This window comes from Alosa sapidissima, chromosome 11 (genome assembly GCF_018492685.1).
Source record: "Alosa sapidissima isolate fAloSap1 chromosome 11, fAloSap1.pri, whole genome shotgun sequence".
NCBI lineage: Eukaryota > Metazoa > Chordata > Actinopteri > Clupeiformes > Clupeidae > Alosa > Alosa sapidissima.
In genome coordinates this window covers 14,050,114-14,070,290 of record NC_055967.1, presented here as the reverse complement: position 1 = coordinate 14,070,290, position 20,177 = coordinate 14,050,114, and the positions used below count along the sequence as shown (strand labels likewise).

The 20,177-nt window shown below is 43.4% G+C and overlaps 1 protein-coding gene across 1 annotated transcript in view; it reads left to right on the top strand.

Moving 5' to 3' along the window:
• The first annotated feature begins 1,081 nt into the window (after nucleotides 1-1,081).
• The window catches only part of LOC121724303 (anoctamin-1-like), a 37,927-nt gene continuing 18,831 nt past the window's right edge, over nucleotides 1,082-20,177 (top strand). The window contains 12 exon segments of the mRNA XM_042110756.1: nucleotides 1,082-1,248; nucleotides 4,406-4,577; nucleotides 8,748-8,897; nucleotides 8,899-9,108; nucleotides 12,116-12,214; nucleotides 12,317-12,468; nucleotides 12,758-12,812; nucleotides 12,913-12,964; nucleotides 13,433-13,488; nucleotides 14,107-14,148; nucleotides 19,389-19,453; nucleotides 19,545-19,679. Coding sequence (XP_041966690.1) covers nucleotides 4,470-4,577; nucleotides 8,748-8,897; nucleotides 8,899-9,108; nucleotides 12,116-12,214; nucleotides 12,317-12,468; nucleotides 12,758-12,812; nucleotides 12,913-12,964; nucleotides 13,433-13,488; nucleotides 14,107-14,148; nucleotides 19,389-19,453; nucleotides 19,545-19,679 — 1,124 coding nt within the window. The 5' untranslated portion in view covers nucleotides 1,082-1,248; nucleotides 4,406-4,469.

Genomic DNA, 20,177 nt, shown 5'->3' with positions numbered 1-20,177 from the left:
TGTGCGCACGCAAAACCTTTTCACATGAAACTTTCATGATAAACTTTAGATTTTATTTTGCTCATGTCCCCTTAGGGGCTCCGTACTTATAAGTGTTTTAAAACACTTCAAAATATCAAGTATGATATATTGATAAGAATGATATATAGAAAGCATGATTGACTCGACTTGGCCTTGGTAATACTTGACTTAAAGACATCTCTGTCTTGACTTGGGACTTGACTTGGACTTCAGCGTTAAGACTTGAGACTTACTTGTGACTTGCCTAACAGTGACTTTGTCCCACCTTTGATATAATTCTATGTAGGCTACTAGACTATTTATATGGCAGCCCTCATAGAGTGTTGTGAACATACAGTATATTATTAACGTGTAAGTTAATCTATTTTAACCCTTATAACTTGAGGTATTAAAATGCATAATAAAGCTTATGTTTTACCTATGACACTGATGACATCTTTAGGCCTACCTATCTGAAATGCTGTGTATTCACCAAATACTCTTCATACAAACTTTCAAATAGTTGAGTTTATACTAGGCTACAACAACATTATGAGTTTAGTCATGTCAGTTTATAGGGTTTTATTTCCCTTTGGAGATAATAAAGTATCCGCCCACCTGTCTATCTATACTGCTCAAAAAAATGAAGGGAACACTTCAATCATACACTGGATCGGTAGTCCGACACTGTTTGGTTCTGAGCACAAGTAAAACTTTTCAGGCGAGTGTTTTGTTCTGCAATTAACTGCCAGACATTCTGTGAATGTAGTTTGAGAATGGAGAAAAGGGTGGAAGGTTTCAAAACATGTGTTTTAACAATTGTGGAAAACTGTAAGTGTTCCCTTATTTTTTTGAGCAGTGTACATGTCTGTCTGTTCGTCTGTGTATGGACTGCTAGTGGGGATTTTGGTGAAATGTGAATGGACTGCTTTGGAAGTTTGCGGTTGACAGTCTTCTCTGACGGCGTCTTTCACGTCACTTCGAATTCATCACGCATCTAGGGCTACTCGAGCCATGTCCTTCCCTCTGAAATAAATAAATAAATCGACAGTAAAGAAGGTCAGTATGCACATTCTCCTCCTCGCTCTGCCTCATCATACGTCTCCTTCAGGAAGGAGGGTTATTTTGTCAGCGTCCAGATAAGAACGCGCATAGTCCTCAGAAGACGTACAGTTTAGTCAGTCATCATGGATTAAAAATCACCTGTAGCGCTTCCCCAGCTGTTTGGACATCATTCCTGAACCGGAGGTAAGTTACAAAAAGTCACGTTAGCTAACGAAATGGTTGAAAAACGCAAAGAGCACATTTATATAAATTCGTTGAAAGCAAGAAGTGGACAGTGTAACTCCACTGGATCAAGAGTAGGTCTAGGCTGACGTCGAAACCAACGTTTTCATCTAGATTAATTAGCCCATGCAAAATGTACTTGTCTTGCCTAGTCTAATTTGCAGAGGATTTGATATAGCAGTTATTTTGTTGCTGTAGTCTAGGCTACATTATATTGTTGTTTTTCAGGGTCCCTTAAATGTTCCTTTTATGTTGTATAAATGTGTGTCAAAGTAGCCTATTTTATGGTGAAAACGTCGCATTAATCACATATTACTGTTCTTTCATTGTATTAAACGCGAAAATGCATATTATAAGTGACATTCACCTTAGTTGACACCTGTTGTCTGGTCAAACTGGCGGTGCTTTTATCTGTGAATTGTAGACGACCCCCGTGGTGACTGTCTTGGGCTAGGCTATATTGCTCGAGTTATTGATAGATCTGTAGGATCCCCATAAATAAATAAAAAAATACGTTCAGAGAAAGCTGATCGTTGGAACGACATGGCAGTGGCTCGTCTGGCATCCTTCATAACTCGTTGTCAGAACTAATAATTTACTATTGAGTGGAAAGTGTTGCCTTCACATTGTTTCGGGACAATCCACTTGTGTCTCTGAAAGGGACTTGATTTAAGGATAGAACCTTGGGGAAACCCAGGGTGTGCACAGGTGCTCTAATCCGGCAGTATGACTAACATGTTGTGACACTCGAAGCGGAGTTTTCACTGCTGCCAATTTCTCACCTGTCTTTGTCACTCGCCTGCTGAGTGACTTGCTTGGAAGGTCACGTAGTGTGCTATGTGTGCTCTCCCAGAAATCAGCTCAGATTTTTGTGTAAATAGAAGATGATATTAACTATATATATATAAAAAACATATAGGCTACTGTAGTAGCCTTACTGCACACACAGTGGGAACATTTAACAAAATGCATGTTTTAAATTCAATTACAGCATATATGGTAGGAAAGTGGTGGTGCAGAAATATACAACACAACACAACATATATACTGTAGGGCACACCATATACACATGAGAGTTTTCATAGGATTATTGACAATATATTACTTACAAAGACTCAGGTGCTCATAATAACAATGGATGTAAATTTGTGGCACAGTGTTGTAATATGCAAATACAAGATGCAAATGTTGCCAGATGCAAATTCATACAAATATGAAAAAGTAACTTTGTCATCACATCAAATATAAATATTTATATACCCATGACATCAGTTAGGTTTATAGGTGTCAGACGTGCATTGGTTTGCAGATGTTTTGAGTCCCTTTTTCACGAAAGGGGAATTTAGTCTGAAATGCATCAATGACATACAGTACGTGTCAATTGACATCATGACATACTTTCCCCTTGTTGTGAACAGTTTCATTGCTGTAGTGACGCTGGAGTGTTGTTGGTTTCACACAAAATGTGCGTGATTGTCACCATTCATGCGCTGCACTTTGCAGCACCCTTCACCTTGACATGCTTCTCCACGTCTTCATATTGATTTAAGCTGTGTGTTCAAAATCCAAAGAGTCGCTTCTAATATTAGCCCCATGGAGGTTTTTTTCCCTTCCCCCCACAAACGTTTTTTTTTAACCATGGATTCCCACGGAGACTCCTTCTAATCCTCGGGTCGTGCTTATTTAAACTGCCAAACAACTGGATGGAAGCCCAATGTTTTAAACCTAGAAGGGAATTAAAGCCGCACAGAAGTGGGTCCCCAGTCAGAGACAGAGGACTGATGGAGTCCAGCTGGGCAGCCGACTGGAGGCGGTGAGGATGCACGCACATACCCCCCCCCCCCCCCCCTGCACCCCGCACCTCGGAGCAGAGGAAGAGCTGCATCCGGGTGAGGTTCACCAGAGTCAAAAGAGCATTTCACATACTGCAGTAGGCCGAAAAATAAACAGAGCTCAGCTGCAGACTCTCAGATGTCCCCTGCACTAGACCCTTGCCCGCGCTGAGGAGGGGCGCAGAATTTACACTTTATTTTGAAAGCTTCTCACTAACAACTTTTTAAGTAGTGCATGTAATTACAATTTTGATTTAGATATATATTTATAGATTGTAAAATAAATCATGAAATGGGATCAGAGGAAAAGCTGTCTTAACTTTGTGTTACATGCAACATAGATGTCTTTATCCCTATTCATGAATTTTATATCAGATGCTGTCATAGCTTCTAAAGCTTACAGATATAACATATAGTAATGTAGGCCTACCTTACTGTACACTATGAGGGGCAGCCATGGCCTACTGGTTAGCGCTTCGGACTTAACCCCGAACCGTAGGAACAGTTGAAGTGCCCTTGAGCAAGGCACCTAACCCCTCACTGCTCCCCAAACGCCGCTGTAGCAGGCAGCTCCCTGCGTCGGGATTGCAGAGACCAAATTTCCCTCACGTGATCAAAAGAGTATATATACTTGTACTTATACTATACAATGTATACTTATATTACATTTAATGTAAGATTCTTAGTGTGTAAATGCAAATTATTTCCCCATAAAATATTCCAACATATTTCTATGACCATTATATTATCTGGTTTCAAAGAGAGGTGGATGTCACTGTAAGAGATCATTTGTGTGATGGCTCGCTTGTCCACATCTGTCACTGTCACTACTGCGTTTGTATAAGTGCCGTAACTTGATTCAGAATCAGGTTGACGTGGCCCTCAAGGCATGCTTTTGAGGCTCCTCACCCAGTACCGTACATTTCAACACTGATTGCTGAGGACTGAGAGGGGCGCCACTCACGGCAAACAAATTCGATTTAAAAGTTCAAGTTTGTTGCCGGACTTTATTTTTGCAAGAAAACTATGCATGTCTGACTGAGCTGCAGTCATGCCATGAATGGCCGTTTGTGGACACCCCTACCTTGTCCACAAACGGCCATTCATGGCATGCACACACCAATGCTGCCCTTTCCAAAAGTGACGCACAGGCCTAAAGTTACCGCTGTGTCCGGCTATATCTGTATATGTCAATGACTCCTTCTCAGACCTGTCAAATATTTTTTGACGTCCAGTAATGTGCAATGTTCTGTTGCTCTTTTTCAACTCCTCCTCACGTCCCTCAGGTACGACCCTGACCCACGCGATTGTCTAGGAGGTCCTGTTCCTCAGCTGGACTCGCCGTCTGCCATGAAAAAGAATGAGAGGTACAGCCCTGTCCCCAGCAGCGACAAAGAGGTGGATATCATCGATATCAAAGGCATCGAAGATATCGGATATGTCCAGCCAGATGCCATTGTAAGTAATCTTTTTTAGCCTGGCCAAACTGAAGTCTGGAACACATATGCAGTAGTGGCATGTGGAGTGTGTGTTAAGGGCTTACACTTATTAAAAAACTTGACAGTTAGAAAGTTTGTAGCGATTGTCCTGGGTGTACACTTCCAACCTGCCAGGCATGCAACCTCTGGATTTATGCATAGTGTGTGTCGTTGCTATGCGTGTTGTGCTCTGTTTTGTTCCCTGTTTATTTTAAATGGACATATCCACTGCACTTGAGCGACAGTTGCAAAGGATGTTACAATGTCATTTTTATAGCTCACTTTGTGGTGTTACTGCCACTGTAGAACTGTTTCTATATTTCATCAGTTTCCTTGAGGGAAATCTACACATTAAAACAGACGGTTTAAATATTTTCTTTTCACACTTGTTGTCCAGATCAGTCAAGGGATCCCTTATTGCGTCTGTTATTGCTGCAGATATTGAATCAGATCTGACCAACCCAATTTATTTGATCTTTAGATGTTTCCATTCAACTACTGTAGTCCCTGCAAATGTAAAGCAATTACCAGGGCAGGGCCTGAACCTTTGCTGGCACCAATAATGATCAATAATGGTCATTCCTGTGTCCCAGGAGCGGCTCCATCAGGTGAAATGGCCCAACACTGAGAGCACTGCGCAGTCTTTGGCAGTGCCACTGTGTCCTTAGCCTCAGAGACAGTGTGCCAGGGTGAGGCGGTGTGTCAGAGTGGTCAGTAGAAGCTAGCCCTTTCTGTGGACAAACATGTAGAGAGTGGCTGAGGTTGCACTCTGGGTAGCACACCGTGGAGGGGTGGAGGTGGGGTGTTTGAGCCGTGGGGTGACGTTCGCCACATCCTTATGTTCCCACTGAGAAGTGAACTGTGCTCCATCTTCCTGCTCTCCAGCAGCCTGACACATGTTTCCCACTGGGACCGCTCAGTGGTTTACAAGGCCACTTTTGTTTTGTTTGTAAGACGTGTATTTTTTTAAAAACGCTCCAGCTAAAAATAAACAGCCTGCAGACACTTTTTTCCAGTGTTATGTAATGCACCAAGATTGCATTCTACTCTAAAATAAATATGCATGCTTGCGGACTAAAATATCCTATCTTTGTATCACATCTTCAAAGTCCATAAGGGACAATAATTATTGTGCCACCTCAAAACAGTAACACAATTTCAGTGCAATAATAGGAGTTGTTTCTATTTTAAAATAATTTTGAAATGAATGCATCTCATTCCAGGCCAAAAATCATGGCAAGGCTTGTGCATCTAAATAGAATAGGTATACAAATCATAGGGCTATATTTTATACAATAAGTGTATTGGTCTGTGGTCAAGAAAGAATATATGATGTAATTTGTCAGAGTTTGACATATATTAATACCATGCCTCTTGGTGGTACATTGAAAGGTAATCTAGCAGTGAGTGTTAGGGAACACTTTCTCTGTTGTTTAGCTCGTTACATTCTATGTAAGAATCTAGACTATGTAGCTACTGGTGTCATGCCCTGTTTGTCAGCAGTTGTTGCCAGTTTCTCTCTCTCTCTTTCTTTCTTTCTTTCTTTCTCTCTCTCTCTCTCTCTCTCTCTCGCTCTCTCTCCCTCACACACACACACACACACACATACACAGACACACAGCCAAAGACAGGATTACTGTAAACTATGCACATTCAAGTTAGCCATTTATTTAGTGTGAATTTTTACGTACATATTAAAGATTGTATTTACTGACAAAGTATATACTGTATAGCTAGCATTCATACCTACATGATAAGTATGGTTACAGTACATCAACAGTAACTATGACAAACAGGACCTCCGTGTCCAGGAACTTGTATAGCCAGAGAGGTATTGGGAGGTGTCCTGCAACTCCCATGCCCCGTTTGGCCCCAGAGCACCCCAGTGCTGGGTCAGTCCAATTCCTCTCCATCCCCCCGATGTGATATCACTTCCATCAGTGTATCACTTCTTCTCAGCCTTCTCAGCTCAGACATGCTTTCACGGATCACACTTTCGGTGAGGTGGGAGCTGTTCCTCTTTCTTAAGCCACCGTAGCTGTTGTAGTCATGCAATGCATCTCAACTTTAACCTGAAAATTATTTTGGCCCTACAATGCTCACTATTTATTTGTGTTATTCGCCTTCTACTAAAACATGGAAGACACACGGGCAGAAGAAGACCCCCGTAAAGATAGGGCACCTTGAAGCAATGCACGGCTTTATAGCTTCATCTAATATTAGCTGTTGGCTTCTCTGACTCTTCTCAAGTAACAAGCAGGTCTAGCGGCTGAGACGTTGGGTTTGCTTCACTGAGAGAGAGAGAGAGAGAGAGAGAGAGAGAGAGAGAGAGAGAGAGAGAGAGAGAGAGTAGCGAGGTCGAAGCAAGAGGCTTGTGCTCACGGGGCAGCAGTCAGACGTAGCTCTCCGGTAGTAATGGGAAGATGGCAGGAACAGCGGCCGACAGCCCTGGGAACCTGAGTGTAAACCCAAAGCCTAGACATTACCTGAGAGATGTAATTCTTCATGGCAAATTTGACGTGAGTGTACTGTCAGGTCACTTGTGTTAATGTGTGTGCAGCACAAAGATTAAGCTGAGTTTTCAGAAGATCAAACTCTCCACTTACCTCTGTGTCTGACTTGGCAAAGCATGAGCCTCAAGCATCAGTCAGTTTAACTTCGGTTGGATGTTCTTTTTACTTGCAGTCTAATGTTAATCTGAAATGACTGGGATATGAATTATAGTTGTATTACTTTAAGACAACCATATTATTTAGTTATATATAAACATTTCATAAACTTAGAGCCGGTTTGTTTTTGCCGTGCAAAACTCTAAGACTTTTAAAATGCTGCTTTTTACTGTTCTAACAGCAGTTCAGTATTTGCCTCCCAATCTGGTGTATATTTGAAAGACTCAAGTCACAGTTTTGATTGAACGCACTCCTGACAGGGAAAACACTGACTTGAAGAGAGAGTGCACTTCATTCGCTCATTGGTCATCCCAGGCGCCACCTCAAGTCATCTTGTGATTAGGCTTGTTATTATTTCTCCAGATGAAATCAGAGCCTCCACTGAAATGTAGCCATGCCACGCTCTCTCTCCTGTCAGCCATGCTGCCTCTGCTGCTTGAGGAGTCTGTCTTTAATGTTAGCAGTCAAGTAAATCAAACAAGGAAAGTACATGTCAAATTAGGCCAAAATAATGTTAATGTGCATATGTGTATCCCTCCAATTACATATCGCTATTAAAATAGCTAATCAGTCAGCCCAGAGCTATCAAAATACTTGAGCTCATCTGTGCGGATATCTGACAATATTTTTAATACTGATAACACAACACAATCTAAAGTATGCTGTCTGAATGACCTAGGCTGAAACTTGCACTTGGCCATGCAGGGCCAGGGCTGGCTTATCCAGAGCATAGTTCTTCCCTCGGACTTCTTCCGAAGTCAAACCTTATCAGCTATGTTCTTTTTGCACTGTATAAATATAAAAAATTCCCATGCCAGGGCCAGTTGTAACACATAGACATTCTCTGAATTGCTTTCCTATCTAGTGAAGCTGGGTGTCTCTTCTGTGACACGGCTATGCTTCCTAGAGAAAGTTAGGTATTTTAAGCCCGGATATGGTCGTTGTCTGTAAATGTATTATTTGTTGAAAGTGCTCTCTCATCCATATGTCTGCCATCAAAGCGTTTGAGAATTAAGCCTTTAAGATTTGGGCTGTTGAAGATGAGCGGCTTGAGCAAAGTATCATTCAGAATGAATGAATCAGATCAGGGAATCAGTAAAGAAAAGATGCCCATTTTCATTAAGGGCCAGTGAATTTGGTTAATGTTTAGACTGACTTCTGAACTGATCTTGAAACATTTACTGATGTCATGAAAATGGCAATGGCTCACAGGGTCAGTGTTTCTGTTACTCCTAAATTGACAATATACTGTTTTATGTTCTGTGAAGATGACACGTTGTGTAAAAGGGCCACCACAACCAATGAGCATAACTGAAAGGATACATACACCTAGGAACATGCTCACTCACACACCCATTCACACAAACATACACAGCAAATGCACACACACACATACACACACACACACACACACACACACACACGTGCACACACACTGACCTCAAGCCTCTCTAATGTCCATCCATCCGCTGGCGCCGCAGCTGCTGAACTCCCTGACCCCCGAGGAGAACACGAGATGCCGCCACGGCCTCTACTTCCAGGACGGCCAGCGGCGCGTGGACTACATCCTCACGTACCACATCAAGAAGCCCAGCAGCTCGCGCTCCCGCCGCTCCTCACGCCTCACCGACAACGCCTTCACCCGCAGCCTGCGCCGCGGACGGACGCAGCCTCCGCCACCCCCCCCCGCCACCGTCGCCGCCGGCGGCCAAGGGAGACCCTGAGGCGGGGGGAGCAGCCAACCACAGCCTGGACTACCACGAGGACGACAAGCGCCTGCACCGCGAGGAGTTCGAGTGCAACCTGAGGGAGATGGGACTGGAGCTGGAAAACGATGAAGATGTGAGTTCTCCCTCCTTCCCTCGTCTCTCACTTGTTTTTTTCTTCATCTCCCTCTCTCTTTCTCTACCTCTTTCTCTCTTTCTTTCTGTCCACCAACAATATCTCTTTCCATCTGTATGTCCTCCATTTTTGACCTCCAAGTGACGGGGGTCATCTGTCCTTAGGGTAGGCAGTGCATTCCTGTGCACCAGCAGGGCTCTGTCATGGCTTTTGTCTGACCTGGCCAGTTGGGGGATCAGAGTGGTCATTTGTGTTTTAGCTGACCTTGGCTAGTTTAGCAGCTGAGTGCCTCTGCTGTAAAAAAAAAAAAAGGCCCACAAAAGGTTTTGCTCAGCACTGCCAATGGAGGTGACCAAAAGGCTGAAACTGACCTGTTGTTAGTGCATATAAGGGGCAGGTGTGTTCTCTTTTGTTTGCCGTGAGGCGGTGGGCTTTGTCCTCTGTGAATGTAAACTGTAGCGAGCGGAGTATTTGGAGATCGCAGAAATTATTTTCTTTAGTTGTTTAATGTGATTCATAAGGTTAGCTTACATCTAGCAGAACCTGTTGCCTCCTCCTGTTCAGCCACATTGGTGACCTAATGGTGATTTTTTTCGGGTTGGTGTTTTCCAAACAGCCAGTGTGATGACTATGCATCTGACGCCATGAATCTGCTATGCACGAGCAGCAGCAGCCTTTTCAGCTTGACAGTGTCGGTTCTGATCAGGACGGAGGTGTGGGAGCCCATCCAGTGGTGTTGTGGCGTGCTCCGCAAAATTATACAAGCCTATATCAGCTGTCCCAACTGCTGAACATGGCAAGATGACAGCTGTCATGAGGGATCTCTTACCCTCCGAGATCACACCGCTGGGGATGGGCCTGCCAGTCAGGGGGCGAGGGCAGCATGGTCAGAGCTCTGAGAGAAGGCCAGCTGGGATTTCATTTAAGTCATGAGCTGCTACTCTGATGATCACACCACAACATCGTCACACCACAGTTTCTAAGCAGTACAAACAGGCAACATGCACTATTAGATACAGTAGACATGCAGCATCTTCCAAGCCCCACATACGTAAATTTAAAAAAAAATCCAGTTGTAGCGTCTGTCAAAACTATATTTTTTACACTTTGTGCAGTATCCCTTATCCAATCTCTATGTGAAGATGCAATGCATGACATGCATTGGATCTTTACATAGAGATTGTTCCTATCAATAGGCATAGATTATTCCTATCAGTGTATAGATTTGGTGTTATCAACATTATTTAATAACCCACATATATTTGCTCACATGGTTTGTACGTTTGATCAAATATTAGGTGTTTCCAAATACCACAGGATCTCATACCAGTGACTCTGTCTTTTCTTTCGTCTTAACTGACGGGCTGTGAAAGTCTCAGAGAAAGGGCTTCTCTTTCTCTCCCAGATATTCAAATCTGACCCACTGCCTGACATTTGCTGGGGAGGTTGACCTCTTAATTAGCCGGCATTTTCCCAGTAGTTCCACAGTGGCCATTGGACCCCATGCTGTCTCGCTTCTCACACGTTGTCTGAGTGTTTGTGTTCTCTGCCGGGAGAGAAACACAACCTAATCTGCTGTGATGACTTTTCAGCGGAAGCCAAGGAGCCATGTTTAGGTACTTTATCAGCCTCCCTCTTCCTCTGGGCCCGTGATGAAAGGCGTGCTGATTAAAACCGGCACCCTGTGTATTATAGATCATTAGGATCTGTTGACACAGACTAATCTGTGTAAAGAAGGTTCAGCTTCAGAAAGTAAAAGTCCCACCACGTATCTGCCAATTTTTCACTTAAACCAGCTGATCCTAATTAACTATTCAGCCAGGTAGAGCAGCTAATTGGTGAGATCACCCGTGTTAAGTGAACAGGAAGAGCCAATACAGTACATGGTTGGACATTTACCTTCTGAAGCTGGACTTTTCCACCTCTGAGTGGGACTAATTCACATCTGGAGCCAATTTCCAGATGTTGTCTGTGAGATACATTACGTGGTAGCATGTGGGTCATTGAAACTGTCTGTAAATTGAATGCTTCCTGCTTATATGTAGTGTGGTCATAGGACCTGTGGGCCCACAGATATTTACAAAGCAGCTGTAAACACATGGTTTACACTCGCAAAACTCTAATTAAAAGTTTTATAAAGAAGCTGGCCTGCCAAGAAAATACAGTTGTTGCTTGTTAGTGTTTTATAATGGTCTACATGTATTCTACTTGGATTCATGTATTTCTATGGTCTACATGCTTTCTTCCACTTCCTCCCCTCTCTTTCTCTCTCTCTCTCTCTCTCTTTTCTAAGAAATGTGGCCCGATTTAGTTTTTATTGAGCTTACTCAAGAGGAGGGATCTGTTATTGTTGTCCCACACTGTTTACTGAACTGTCACCCACCCCAAATGCATGCCTCTTATTCATGACTGGAGATAAGGCTCATGTATTTGTTATTTTAGGCTACTTAAACATTCCCTTCATAATTCTGCTAGAGCTTCATCTTTGTTTGAGGTGGTGTTGGTCAAGCTCTGGAGGGACGACCATGAGGCATAAATCAGTGACCTTGTTTGACATTTGCAGAGGGTCATTTACGCTTGATTTAAAGAAACACAGGCCAGAGAAACACACTTGAGCCCCTCCGACAAAACTGGCCCTACTGCAGCATTCACCACATGGGATCCAAGTGTGTGTAATGTTTAGTCCTGCACTGGCATCTGTGTAGTTAACCCATTCATGCCCGCACAGCAGTCATACAGTTCCCTCTTGCTTAGTGTGAGTTCAGGATGGAGCACACCGTGAGTATGTGTTTCAAAGAGAGCTGTGGAGAAAATGAGAGAGGAATGTTGATACAATTCTTTACAAAATCAAAACATGTTGAAGTTCAACTGCCAAGGTTTATACCTAGTAGCGTTCACAGCTTATTTAAAGTAAACTGCGGAGTGATCAACTATGAAAGTTATGACATCACTGTAAATTATGCGGTGATTGGCATTATCCTTTGTGTCTGCTGCTTATATTCCACAGACAAAAACTCACGGCGTGGGCTTTGTGAAGATCCATGCTCCCTGGAACGTGCTTTGCCGAGAGGCAGAATTCATGAAGCTGAAGATGCCCACTAAAAAGGTAAAAGTGTCTCCACCTATGAATCGGTCAGTTGACGCCTCCCTCTCCTGTAAAGTCCAGATGGAGACTAATAAGCCCGGGCCGGGGGGCTCCTCTGTGCAGGTTTATGAGGTGAAGCAGAGCAGTAGTGTCGTGGAGAAGATCAACACGTTTATCCACAAAGTCACAGACCCACTCCACCCCAACGTGGAGGAGAACAGGGCCCAGAAAGTCAAGCACCTTTCGTATCCCTTCTCCAGAGAAAAGCAGCACCTGTGAGTCCCCCCACACTCAAGGTCATCAACACATCACAGAACAGCACAGACATTTGGGATGGTTGTATGAACGGTTATAGCAGGATATATTGCTAAAAGTGTTGAGGGTTTGGAATAATGTAGCAACTCAGACGAATCAGCATTACTAGTTTGCTGGATCAGTCATGACCTTCTAGAGACACCTGTTGCTCAGTTGTATTGAACTTTGAAGTTGTATGGAACCACATGAATATGCCCTATGGTGTATTGTATAACTGTGTCATTAAAACATCCTTCTGTCTACCAATAGGTTTGACCTGTCAGACAAGGATTCCTTTTTTGATAGTAAAACTAGAAGTTCAATAGTAAGTATGATTAATCGTTTTTCTATCTTGGAGGTTTTCATAAGACAGTCTGCTAGTATGTATTAAGTAAGCAATTGGATTTGTTTTTCTACTTCTTCAGGTATTTGAAGTCTTGAAACGCACCAAATGCACTAAAGCCAAATATAGCATGGGTGAGCTCATCTTTTCTTTTACACCAAAAGAAACAGAATGGACAAAGTCAGATTTTTGCCTTGAGTATGTCTATGCAGAGATGCCAGTGTGTTTGTGTGTGTGTATATGTGTGTCTGTGTGTGTGTGTGTGTATGTGTGTGTGTGTGTGTGTGTGTGTGTGTGTGTGTGTGTGTGTGTGTGTGTGTGTGTGTGTGTGTATGTGTGTGTGAGTGGATGAAAGCACTGAGGAATGAGCATATTAAACACAGGAATATTAACATAAACTCAGGCTTTCTGCCCGAAGTGCTGCTCTGAAAAATGCACCTCTGGGTTGTCCCCAGCACCCACAACATTCTCTGTGCCACTCAATATGCCCTAAAAAGGGCAAGGCAGAATAAGCAGTATGTGCCAACAGCATTAAATAATCAAAGGCATTTACCTATTTAAAAGGGGGTTAACTCATGTCCTCGTGTTCTCTCTGCCCGTAGGGATAACCAGTCTGCTGGCGAGTGGGGTTTACATGGCTGCCTATCCCTTACATGATGTGAGTATCTGTGACAGTCAGTCGCCTGACCCACACTGGAACTGTGCTACCATGTGCCCCCAGACGCAGTTAATATGTCATCTCCAGCCCTACTGCGCTGCTGTTTTTAGTGTCCACACAGGGATTTTACTGTATTTTCTGTCTGACTGCACCTGCCCTCACAAGAGATTGAGGGCACACAATCTTAAAATAAATGTGTTAGAAACAACACAAATTGTGTTGTCCCTATCTGGACATAGATATGTGTTAAAAACAACACAAGTTGTTTTATTTTCAACACATACTATGTACACTCTAATAAACAAATAACAAAAGCAATATGTTAGAAACAACACAAATTGTGTTGTCCCTATCTGGACATAGAGATGTGTTAAAAACAACACAAGTTGTTTTATTTTCAACAAATTATTTTTCTCAGAGTGCAGTGTGTATTCTATTGTGTCCAAGTGTGTACCTGTGTCTAGTCCATTAGAGAGTGATTAGAGACTGCATGCTTATAAGAACCCGTTTTTAATGACAATAATGACAGAAATTAGCACTTTGCACTAGTATCGCTTATTGAAATTCACACTCAAAAAGGTATGTACATTAATAAGGGATCTGTGCTGTTCATTGCAGGGAGATATAGATGGAGAGAATGTGGAGCCCAATGATAGGAAGGTAAGTGTGGAGCACACATTATTCGCATTAGTCTGAGAGCAATGGGAGAGCATCTTTATGGATGGCAGGACTTTGTTAATGGCCACAGTCAGCAATTCTCCATCAAACCAGTGCCCTGGACATGATCAAAGGGGTGTTGCTGTGGGGGCTGGGTCGAGTGCTTGTCTCCTTGGTTAGCTGACACTGAAACTAGAGCACACAACCACAGGCATTGCCTTGCAGGGCTTCACTGAACACTTCACATGTGTGTGTGTGTGTGTGTGTGTGTGTGTGTGTGTGTGTGTGTGTTTTCTAGTTTAGATCTATGGAATCAGAACAACGCCATAAAGATTGTGTGTCTGTGAAAAGATATTCACATGTGTAATAGAGTTTTGTCTTGAAAATATGATTTGCACAAGTGTAGAACCGTTTTGTAACTGTGGAATTAATTTGTCTGTGTGCAAAAAAAACGCGTACCTGTAGAAATATTTTGTGCACTTGTGAAAAACATTTGTCCACAGGGATTTAGTTTGAATGTGTGTGGAACAGCTTTATAGCTACAGGCATGGGAGAAGTGCGACATCTATCTTTCGTGTGCAAACTGGATCTACGAAGCTACAAAACTTTTTTACAAACACGAATTTTGGAAGTGTTTTGTCGTCGTTTCTGAAGAGCCAATCAGCAAATTTTGGCACTGTCTTGACAGTTTCTGCAGAGCCAATCAACACGTACTTTGCAAAATGCCAGTGTGCACAATAAGCATATTTTCGTATAAATAAGCGTCTCCTCTGCTTGACCACATATCATCAAAATGAATATTTAGATCTTTAATGGTAAAAACCATTATAATATTGCTTTGACATTCAGGAAAAGTAACATGCAGACCTTGTGTACTAAGTCTACTGATGGAGTATTCAGCCGAGGTCAGTGTTGGTCACTACAGCAGTAAGAGTCCCTGTATCTTTACCCGTGCACAGCGTCATGCCCTAGAGCAGTGGTTCTTAACTGGTCTGGCTTTGGGACCCACAACTTCCCATGTTCATTTAGTCGCGACCCATATATCTTTTTAGCGCTCAAGCCAACGGATACGGTGAGCTACATAGTAGGCTAAGACATGCAAAGTGCCTGTAGAACTACTTGTTTGGAACATGCTGATGTTTGGCATTACCGGTACGTACATTTGTGAAGACTTCAACTCCTGTTGTCACCTTTGAAAGTACTTGACAGGTTTGCTTTAAACAGGGGTGCTTATTTTCCATGTGGCATTTTGGTTTTGATGGTTTATGCTCTCATGTGCCAGCAATTCACTGCACACTGGGGTTTCTGTCCCAATTTGTCCTCAATTTCAGTGAATCCATATCCTACTTCAAATATTCAGGGTTGTAGCCTACTTGCGTATATCACTAAACTGATGTCTAACATGACCTGTCACATTAACATTGTCTATGTCTAATGGCAACGACTTGACATATGAATAGTCTATCAAAATAAGGTCCGATATTAGGTCTGATAAGGTAGCACTTAAAAGAGGGCGATTTTTTTTTCTTTACCCACAATATCCGACCCGCTTTTGGGTCCTGACCCATCAGTTAAGAAACATTGCCCTAGAGGTCTCTCCACAGGTGTTCTGGACTGTGGAACTTATCAGTAATCCGTGTCATTACTCATGTAGCCTTTAATATTAATGAGGTTATTTCAGTGTCTAGTTCTTCTTGTGACACTTCAGTTGAGTCACAGGGACAGGTAAGAGCTACGTGTTCTCCTAACTCTGTCCCTCTTAAAGGTCAGAGCAGAAGGAAAGAGAGATACTGGCACGTCGTGTCCATCAAGTGGTCATCAGTGTTGGTCAGTGCCAGTGTTATTTTGATACAGTATCCTGTGGGAGCACCTTGACTGGGACAGTGACACCTCGGGCTGGGTTCCCCTCTGGCTGCGTTGGCCAGCAGATATGAGCTGAAGGTTTGCTCCCTGATGCAAACATGTCTGGGTGGCGCAGCACCAGAGCATGTGCCAGACGTGTCAGTCCTCTATTAATTATATCCTCTCCTTCACGAGCTCCTCGGGCATGGTGGGAGACAGACACAGCTGAATACACTGCCAGGGAAATGGCACGAAAAGAGTCCCCATACTGGAGCAGGAGGTGGGCATGAGTGAAAAGCCCAGGGTATCAGCGCATGAATACTGGAGTGGGCACAAGCCACAAGGTTAATGTGAGAAATAATATTCTTCACCTTTCAACAAGGATGCTCAGCATCTTATGCTCTCACACAGCTATGTGTTACTCTCCACATTTGTTACTCTGCACATCTCTCGTCTTGCGGTTGTGTGTGTGAGGGTTGTAGAAGGCATACTGTCAGGTTAGCCAAGTGTGGGGTGGCCTTGTCAGTGGTGCTGTGGTGTGCTGTGGGGGGCGAGTCATGCAGGGCATGCATCTGTGTTCGCCGTGACCTGAGCCGTCACCCTGGTGTTGGTGCACACAGATCTGTTTACTACCGTCTGACTGCGGGCCAAGCTTCCCTGGGGCACCCCTATCTCTGTCCGCAGGCCAAGGCTACTGTCCACACATAACATGTCCTCTGCATTGTCCAATTATGTACCACCCTCAACCCCTGACCCAGGGTTTCCAGATGTCCATATTAGTGACAGTTGGTTAATTCATACACTTTAAAAAGACAGAATCCATTATATAGATATAATAACAGAAGAGATATGTCTTAATAAGTAGATAGTTATTGTATGGCAGTATTGTCTCATAGTTTCTTATTGTGTAATAATTATGACCGCCACGCAGCGAAGCGGCGGTCATATAGTTTTGTTTTTTTTTGACCGCCACACAGCGAAGCGGCGGTCATATAGGTTTTTTTTTTTTTTTTTTTTTTTTCGCATGTCCAAATTTCCGTCAAGGATTCCCAGGACACTGAAAGACCGGGGTAGACAAAACTTGGTGGGCATGTAACCCCATATGGATAGCATGGAACCATCATTTTTCGTTTTGATCTGTAGCCCCACCCGCTGGACTGCACCCCCCGAAAGGAGGGTAGGGCAGACACAGTTTTCTGTGAATATCTCGAGAACCGTAAGGTTTAGGAGGACCATTTTTTTTTGTATGTTGATCTCAAGGGGCCATGTCAACCCATTCCATAACCACTCATTTCATGTATAGCGCCACCTAGTTAAACACAAAAAAGTAAAAATGAGGTGTTGTAATCGCAGGTATCTATGACCTAACATAGTCAAAACTGCACGGAATTGGAAGTGTAGGATCATTATGACACCCTCTGAATGCACGCCAAGTTTCGTGGAATTCCGTTCATGGGGGGCCACACAATAAATTAATTTATGTTACTATACACCAACTGGCCTGTAGGTGGCCGGAGACAGTTTTCTGTGAATATCTCGAGAACCGTAGGGCCTAGGAGGTCCACCTTTTTTTGTATGTTGGTCTTAAGGGGGCATGTCAACCCATCCCATTACCACTTATTTCATGTATAGCGCCACCTAGTTAAAAATTAAAAAGCAAATAATTAGGTGTTTTCATCACAATATCTCTGGCTGACATGGTCAAAACTGCACGAAATTGAAAGTGTAGGATCATTATGACACCCTCCGAATGCATGCCAAGTTTTGTGAACTTTCGTTCATGGGGGGCCTTACAATAAAATAATTTATGTGTACATTTAGTGACCGTACACCAACAAGGATTCCCAGGACACTGAAAGACCAGGGTACACGAAACTTGGTGGGCATGTAACCCCACATGGAACCATCATTTTTTGTTTTGATCTGTAGCCCCCCCCGCTGTACTGGACCCCCCGAAAGGAGGGTAGGGCAGACACAGTTTTCTGTGAATATCTTGAGAACCGTAGGGCCTAGGATGACCAATTTTTTTCCGTATGTTTGCCTCCAGGGGTCATGTTAACCCATTCCATGTGCACACATGTGCATAAACAGATACACACGCACACACATACATTCACAGTAATCATACATATGACACATTCTCACACAGTAGACATATGTACGCATGCATGCACATGCACATGCACAAACACACATACGCAGGAAAACACACAAGCACGCACACACACACACACACACACACACACACACACACACACACACACACACATAAACATGTACACGCACACATGCACACAATTCAAGAATTTCTCAGAATTATGAACAGGCAAGATGGGGGTGGGGTTGTATAAAATGAATTTTACATTTGAAATCTATGAACTAATCATGTTTTGGTACTTGTTGTCTAGCAGATACCAGTGAGAATTGAGTGTGGATAATGCAATTTAGTGAGACAGTTAGAATCATATAGGCCTTTCAGCGTGATTTATTTTTGTGGAAAAAATGTGCTGGACTGGGCGGCGGTCATATTTTGTACTGCTCTGCGGTACATCCAGTTTGAAATTGTCTTGGCTTCCAGTAGACTAATAGAGGAATGCTTCAACACCATGTCTAAAATTGGTGTCTGTTTGCGTGCAACATGAACATTGGCTTAGATACTGTACTTGTGCATACTTGACAGTGTGATTGTAGCCACATCCTGTTCATCCTGATCCGTACTTGTTCTGTTTGTAAGGAACAGTGTTTTGTATATAGCTCTTCAAAGCAGCTACAGTACATTTAATGTTGCAGTTGCTATGAACAGAGATGTGCTAATTTGAAATCAAAATTGTGTTAGCATCATACCGCCAATGTTTCTCACCATTCTTATTTATAGATTGAACATGGCAACAATCTGAAACTTAAATATACTACTGCACGTGTGTATGTGTTCCTCGATTCTCCAAGACACTGGCACAGAGTGCCAAATAGTCTTTGCCTTCGAATGGTAAGGTGCAAATAATAATAAATTCTAGCCTGTTAGCCATTGATCAAGTGTAATATCACCATACAGGAGCACGTCTGAGTGAATAAATCCATGGGGCGACAGCGTGGGAGGACATCGCCATAGACACGTGCTTACAGCTAGGTCCAGAACTCAAAACACAGCTGTCTCTCTCCACTGCCCCAACGCTACACTACCCCGCCCCCCTCCCCTCCCCTCCCCTCCATACTGTACACGGTGTTCTCCGCGAGCCACAGATGACACAGGCCCACAACCCCCCCACCACAACCCCTTTTCTCACCACAAAGGTCAAACTAGCAGTGATCAGCTTTCTCCAGTGGCTACAATGAAATGGCATTTACCCTCAGAGACACCCCGTCACAAACGTCTATTTTGGTTTGTGCTTGTTTTCTCTCAGCTTCTGTACGAAGAGTGGGCGAGCTACAGTGTCTTCTACAAATACCAGCCCATAGGCCTGGTCAGGTGAGGCCCAGCAGGCCAAAGACAACTTAAATATCAAGGCAAGACCCTGACCGAAAAGTTCTGACCAACCTTTATTTTGTGCACTCCGCAGGAAGTACTTTGGTGAGAAGATTGGCCTGTATTTCGCATGGCTGGGAGTCTACACCCAGATGCTCATCCCGGCCTCACTCGTCGGGGTCATCGTGTTTCTGTACGGATGTGTGACGGTGGACGACGACATTCCCAGGTCAGGCTGATTTGGGAAAGACCAAACTGTAAAGGGCGGCATGCCTCAAACGGCTCTGGCCCCATGATTATTCTTAGTTGTAACACAACTTAAAATATTATGACATCTGCATGACATTCTTTTGATACACTATCTCCCATCCTGAAAATAGAATGTTTAACAATGGATGGACCTTAGAAACCAGCTAAATGTTGCCCACGCTGTAATCCTAAAAAAAGGTTATCCCTTTAGACATGCGTTTCCACAAAAGCCCATTTTTATGGCATGCCATTCCATAACATTGTGATTATCACACCTCTACCTCTCGCGCCATCTGGCTCAAGAGTGATCTCCAAGTCATCCGCACTTCCTTAGCGCATCAATAAGTCAGCCTATTAAAGTATTAATGGGGCTGAGGGCAGTGGAGCCTGCTCGGAGCTCGAGCTGGACTGGTCTTCAGCCGTGTGAGAAGGAAGCTGGCTGACACAGAAGAGTGATGAGAGACAAGGTGATGTGTGA